This window comes from Lepisma saccharinum, chromosome 17 (assembly GCF_977018435.1).
Source record: "Lepisma saccharinum chromosome 17, izLepSacc3.1, whole genome shotgun sequence".
NCBI classification, from domain to species: Eukaryota; Metazoa; Arthropoda; class Insecta; order Zygentoma; family Lepismatidae; genus Lepisma; species Lepisma saccharinum.
The window spans coordinates 39,546,783-39,554,131 of NC_139245.1; the positions used below are offsets into that span (position 1 = coordinate 39,546,783).

The 7,349-nt window shown below is 38.7% G+C and overlaps 1 protein-coding gene across 1 annotated transcript in view; it reads right to left on the minus strand.

The window, feature by feature from the left end:
* morgue (modifier of rpr and grim, ubiquitously expressed) overlaps positions 1-6,986 on the minus strand; it is a 28,366-nt gene extending 21,380 nt beyond the window's left edge. Inside the window, exon 1 of the mRNA XM_083138579.1 lies at positions 6,692-6,986. Coding sequence (XP_082994705.1) covers positions 6,692-6,793 — 102 coding nt within the window. The 5' untranslated portion in view covers positions 6,794-6,986. The remainder of the gene's footprint in view (positions 1-6,691) is intronic.
* Between the last annotated feature and the right edge of the window lie 363 nt (positions 6,987-7,349).

Below are 7,349 nucleotides of genomic sequence, written 5' to 3' on the forward strand. Positions count from 1 at the left end.
GTGTTATATTTCTGTCATCCCGGGCAAAAAAGTATGAAGATTGTCATGTTTTTTACTGTGTTGTACACATGTTCTTGAGAATATAGTCAAAAGGATATTAGCAGCGAGTATTTTATTTCTCGATCCCACATTTATTGGCGACCGTGACAGGACCTGTTTTTTCTTTCTGTGTTGGACAGGAAAAAAAAAGTAAATGCAAATATCGGGAAAAAATGTCAACGGACATTGTTCATCTCAAGAAAAGTCATGCAGTGGCTAGGTCAGCTTTTACATGTGTTTCGGAGAAGATTGCAAATGAGTTAGCAATGCAAACTCCGGACAGGAATGTTATTCAAGCAAATATCCGGTTGCTTGAAAATAAGGCAAGTGATCTGCATGCCGCTGACATAACTGTTTTTGATTTGATGTTGGATTCGGGTGCTAGTGAAAATGAGTTAGAGAAAGGACAGTCATTGTCAGATGATTATCAGTGTTTGTTCAACAAGGACGTATTGAAGTGTCGAACTTTCTGAAGTTGTCGGTAGGAAACTGCTGTCAAGGCGAGTCGTTTTCAGAAGTTTGGAGTGGACTTGAAAGAGTGGTTACATTTTTGGGGGCAATTCAAGAAGATCGATGAAGATGATACAATTCCTGCAAAGAACAAATTCCAGTATTTGATACAAGCGACAATTGAAGGTTCTCGTCCGTGCCAGCTTGTGAACAGTTTTCCACCAACAAAGGAAAATTACCTGAAAGTTGTGCAGTCCATGAAATCACATTTTCGTCGCGAAGATATGCTCGTGGAAGTGTACATGCATGAACTGCTAAAATTGGTGTTACAAAAGGTGTTGAACTGCCAAGAAAAAATTTGCTTGAGTACCTTGTATGACACACTGGAGTCCCAACTTCGAGCATTAGAAACGATGGGTGTTACCAGCGACAAATATGCAGCAATGCTGTTTCCATTGGTGGAGTCCAGTCTCCTAGAGGATTTGATGCATGTGTGGCAGAGAAGAACATTGTCTGCTGCTGAGGAAAATAATGAGACAACACCGACTGAAAGAATGCAGTCCTTGATGTCATTCCTGCGAGCTGAAGTGGAAGGAGAAGAATGAATCAACCTTGCAGCAGCTGGGTTTGAATTGGATGGTTCAGCAGTGAAAGTTCGGAAGAAAAGGTGTTCTCCACCACATCAGCCTATTATCCCCAGTGTGACAGATTTGTTAGTGGTGGTAGGGAGAAACGTTGTGTGTGTTCTGTGGTGGTAAGCACAGTTCAGATGATTGCTTTAAAGCCCAGAAAATGTCTCTCTCTGAAAGACAGAAGTTTCTAAAAGATAAAAAGCATTGTTTTGCATGTTTAAAATTTGGTCATTTTTCGAAGAAGTGCAAGACCAATTTGAAATGTATTGTTTGCAAGAAAAAGCATGTTGTATTGATGTGTCCTAATATTTCAGACAAAGATAATGATTCTGACCATTATTCTGAAGGCAAAGAATCAAATGTTGAGGTAAACAATACACTGATAAACCAACTTGAACATCCGCATGTATTCATGCAGACATTGGTAGTAGATTTGAAAGGTAACTACAATAAGAGCAGGAATGTGAGTTCTTATTGACACAGGTTCACAAAAATCGTATGCAAATCTCTTGTAACAGTTATGGGTTATAACTCCATTGGCAAACAAAGGTTGATACATTCACTATTTGGTGGTACCATGTCTAGTCTTTGTAATCATAATGTTTATAATATTGAGGTATGTAGCATTGAGAGAAAATATTCGTGCACATTTGATGTTCTTGATCAAGATACAATATGTGTTGAGATTCCTTATGTAACACCAGGTGTTTGGTTAAATGAGCTGAACAAAAGTCAAATAAGGTTAACAGATACAGGTAAGATGAAAGGTCCAGTTGAAATTCTTATTGGTGCGGATGTTTGTGGTAAATTACTGACTGGCCATATTGTGAAATTAAAGTGTGGTTTAGTGGCTGTGGAAACTCAGCTGGGATGGACACTTATGGGTAAAGTTCCAGGTGAAAACAGAAAATCAGATACTGATTCTTCCACGGTGCTGACTTGGATTCGACGAGAAGGAGTTTTGGGAGTATTTGTTGGGAACAGAAATTAGACAACTCTCTGATCCCAGTGAATGGAAATATGTACCCAGTGAAATGAATCCAGCAGATTTTCCTTCAAGAGGTTGTGATGCAAGGCAGATGTTGAGATCCTTATGGTGGGAGGGACCTCATTGGTTAAAAGGGGATCCGTGTGAGTGGCCACCTGTGGAGTTTCCTATCAACAAGGAGGAAGTTGACAGAGAAAGAAGGAATGTGCTACCTTCATCAACGATGTTTAGTATGAAAGCTCAAGATGCTGAGTCTAGATGGTATTACAGATATTTCTCTAACTATAACCAAGTGATTAGACTCATTGGATGGATCAAAAGATTTTTGTAGAAATTCGCAGAATCATAGATCTGGAGATCTTGGTGTTCGCGAACTTCATGAAGCAGAAAATGCAGTATTAAGACTAATACAACAAGAAGCATTCTGAGGAAAGGATGAAAAATCCCTTTCCTCTTTGTGCACATATGAGGGCAAGGACGAGATTATTCGTTTGAAAACCAAAATTATTGCCAGAGAAGATACTGAAAATTTCAGGCTTCCCATAGTACTTCCAGCACAACATCCAGTTGTTAAATTGCTGATAATGTATTGGCACAAGAAAGCATGTCATGCAGGTGTAAACATATTGCTAATTATTTTAAGACAGAACTTCTGAATCCTTCATGGTAGAAGATATCCATTAAGATATTTTTCAATGCTTAAAATTATCAGTTCACCTCGTAAAGAAAATTATATAAATTAATAACGGACGGAAACCAGCATTTAAATTTTTCCAGAAATGAACTTCTGAGTAAGAAAATATGTAAGAAATTATCGAAGGGTCATTTGATTGATTGATTGATTTGATTTTACTTCGCGTTTTGTGCCTCTTGGCTAATTTGCGAAGATGGGGATGAGTGATGAAATTGATGAATGGACATTCACAAACAACCCTGCCTGAGCGGGAATCGAACCCGGGACCCCTGGCATCGCAGCGCGATGTGCCAACCACTCAGCCACAGGGTCCGGCTCGAAGGGTCATAATTAGACATTTGATGACTGATGCCATGTCAGTCTGTCATTTGCGACCAATATTGGTCATGTGCAACATTTGATGACTTTTTGATTGGCGATTTTATGAGCTGAGTGAAAAGTGCCATTTTTGGGACATACCTCCGTATATGGCAACACTAGCAGGTCGAAACATGTGTCTAAGTATTGGTTATACATTTACGTGAAAAATCGTAAATCAAGATTTTGTGCCGAAATTGGACTATTTTGAGAGAATCTAGGCTTCTCTGGTTACATTGAATTCTCTTCGCTCACTGTGCCTGTTTTTTTAATTGATTCAGCATGGCGTATTCATTGGAGCAGTGCATGTGCGTTGCTGAAGAGTAATTTACTACTCATTCTTACACTCATGTGGAAGAGGTTTTCCAATAAAAATGCCCTGCTTCTGCTGTACCTCACAAAGTAACTGTTTCACAACCAGTTAAACACCAACAAATGATCCCACACATTTTTTAAGAGTTTGTATTTATTGTTGAAAATCAGTTCTCAGATGTTTTCAGCAAATTAACAATGTTTATTAAAATAATGTAATTGCATTTATTTAGATAAATGCTAACATAAATTTATGAACCCAGTGATAGCCTACAGGATTAGCTTAGTGCAGAAACCCGGTGTGAATATCTCTTACGATTTTCATGATATACATTTTTAAAGTTTGGATTGCACAACTTTTGAAAAATACTGTAGTATGCACAATTGCTAGTAGATGGTATCCTGGCACCTGATATTCAGAGCTGGTGCCTATCTTTGAAGAAAATTTTTCGAGCACTGAGTATATAGAGCCATTCACTTAGAGTTTGTTACTTCTCTATCAACTGGGATTTTTATCCAGGCTCTTAGACGATTCGTGTCAAGGAGAGGCAGACCCTCTGTAATCTAGTGATAATGGTACCAATTTCAGAGGAACTGAGAATACATTTCTGACACTCGATAGGAAGAAAGTTGAATATTCCACAGCTCAGCGAATCCAGTGGAAGTTCATTCCACACAGTGCAGCCTGTTGGGGTGGTTTTTGGGAGAGATTGGTTTGTGTCCTGAAGGGTCTGTTGAAAAGAACACTTGGGAAATCAGTTTTGTACTATGAAGAAATTACAACAATCGGTAAATGTTTACTATCCTTCGGACACCTATAACTTCTGAGTTTCGTCAATTATTGACATTTCTACTTACCTATCTGCTTCGCGGATCATTTTTTAACGTGTATTCACATTTTTTTGATCAATTTTTAATTTTTAAAAAAAGTGTTTTTGTAACTGAAGAACGTATGTTTCCGCAAATGGTTTGTGGGGCCATGTGTCAATGGTTCGTGGGGCTATGCGAGAATGGTGTGTGGGGCTACACATATTTTTTTCGAAACCAATTTTTAACTATTGTAACCTATTGTGACCCTACCTAACCTAACCTTACCGGAAATGGTTCGTGGGGCTATGTATGAATGGTTCGTGGGGCTATGCATCAATGGTTGAATTTCCGCTATGAAACATTCCCACATCACACAAAACACCTTCTAGATGTTAGACAATACTACAGGAACTTATTACGGTAAATAGTTTCTTCTGTAGAAATGAAGAAATCTGTCCGAAGGATAGTAAACTAGTACCCAACAATCCTCTGTGACTGTGAAGCCATAATTAATTCACGCCCACTTACCTACATGTATGAAAGTGAGACAGAATTAGTTTCTTTAACACCTGCTATGTTCTTACAAGAAATCAGGGAGACAGGTGTACCTGATTGTGACCACGTGGATTCTTCAATGCTCAACAATCATCTCCGTTACTGTCAGAAGTTGAGACAAGATATCAGGCATCGTTTCAGGAATGAGTATCTTGGAAAGTTAACGCAAAAGGCCATAAACAGAGCATGTGGGTCTGTCAGGGTAGGAGATATTGTGTTGATTGGTTTTGACAATATGAAAATATATAATTGGCCATTGGGTTGTGTAACTGAGATTCTTCCAGGTAAGGATCAAGTGACAAGATTGGTACGTCTGAAAACTTGCCATGGTGAACTACTTCGTCCTGTACAGAGATTATATCCATTGGAGGTGACTGCAGTGAAGGATGAAGCAATGAAGTGTTCATTACCTAAGCCACAAACCAAAAAGAAACATCAGACAGATGTTTTACTATGTATTCTGGGAAATAGCCTGTGCAGTTTTTTGTTTGTTCTATGCTGTGTTATATTTCTGTCATCCCGGGCAAAAAAGTATGAAGATTGTCATTTTTTTTTTTTTTTACTGTGTTGTGCACATACTAACAATTCACGGGGACGAGGTATGCCTACGAGGTTAGGTTCCATTAGCACCCATTTCACCCCTAAATATGTGCTTAATCATGGAAAAAAGGTAACACTTTACTATACCGGAGACGGATTTCTTCAAATTTACAGGAGAAAGTACTTACGCAAATCATTTTCTGTAGCGTTGTTGATGTTCGGGAATGTAGTTTTGATCCATTTTAATGCGAATGCATGTGGTTTTTTACGAAAATCTATTTCCGACGCGCTATTGCTGCTGCCATCATTTTCTATCTGCACGAGAGCACAATACACTCTCGTATTGTCCGTATATGCTAAATTGAACGAAAGGAGTGCTAATGGAACCTAACCTAACAGGCCTAACCTAACCTAGGAAGCAATTTTACAATACCAGGAATTTCTCCATTTTGTTTGAAATTCGGCATACTCACTAAATTAGGGCTCCTAATCACGAATCTGAGTTAAAACTTGGGGCTCACGTGTCAAACTTGCAAAATAAGAGGGTCAGTCATCGCAACCGACAATGCACAATTGCTCATTATTTATCGCAAGATTTTCCGTTTCGAATACTTAAAGAATGAAATATATATATATTCCTGATAATACTACGACCCTAAAATTTAACTGTTTTCTAACCTAACCTAACCACGTGCCAATGGTTCGAGGGGCTAGCGCCAATGGTCCGTAGGGCTAGCCATAATTCAGGAATTTCTATACGTGAGCGCCAAATTTTAAGTGCAGATTCGTGATTAGGAGACCCAAATTAGTAAGTATACGAAATTTCAAACAAACTGGAGAAATTCCCTGTATTGTTAAATTATACCTAAATCATTGATAGGTGTCTCTGGTATAGTAAAGTAGTACTGGAAAAAAATCGTCAGTACGTTCAATTACGCATATCCTGACAACATCGGCTTTTCTAGATTTACTCCTCCAGGAAATTTTTCCTCGCTTTGGGATTTACGTTGTTGAATTCCTTATAAAATAAGCTTTCCAACCATATATGACACGTATTCCTTACGAAAAGGACGTAAACTAGTCTTACCAAATCGACAATTTTTTGTATTTTCCAACCCCAAAACTCCATAACTACGCCACACAGGACACTACAATTTCTGAGGATTTCATATCTTCATGAAGACTACCAAATAGGGCTAGTAGAGTTTCACAAAATTCTGAGATTGTCGGGTTGTGGACTTCGTTGATTTGGCATGGATGACCCCTAGTAATTTGCCAGTAAGTAAGATGTAGATGTAAATACTAGGATCTTACCTCATATTGGAAGTCTTCATTTAAGTTTAATTCACTTATATTCTCATTTGTACAAACACTGTCCCCAAAAAAGTGAAATTCGCCGTTCCCTCCAGTTGCCATGGTCTTTGTAACTAAAAAAAAACCATCCGACGTTATGTTATTGTGAAGTCACCAGAAGATAAACCCAAAATAATGTCAACTCAAGGTGTCAACTGTAATTCTGAGAGGGATATCAGCAATGATAAGGTGTAGAAATGTATCGATAATCCTAGTTTCTAGCACCTTACCGCTGGATGTGGATAGTGCACAAATAAACAGATAGTGAAAGTGACAGTGAAAGTGGTGGTATTTCTATCCCTTCTCTTCGGACCTTGCTTTTCTTAGGCCGTGTCCGAAAGGTGCAAGACCGTACTTGAAGCGAGCATCCTCCGAGTATGGTCTTGGAGTGCGGTCTTCAAGTCGTGGACTGGAAGTACACATCTTTCGAATTGCACTTCGACTGCAGCGCCAAATACGATCAGTTGATAAAACTGAGTTCTCGTTGCTTTCCTCGCGTTTTAAACACTTATTTTTCACCATAGAAATTACATAGCATTTTCAAATGTTCGTACACATACATTTCCACACATTAGTAGACCTATAACCAACAACTTGCTGGCCCATAACCTGTGTCGTT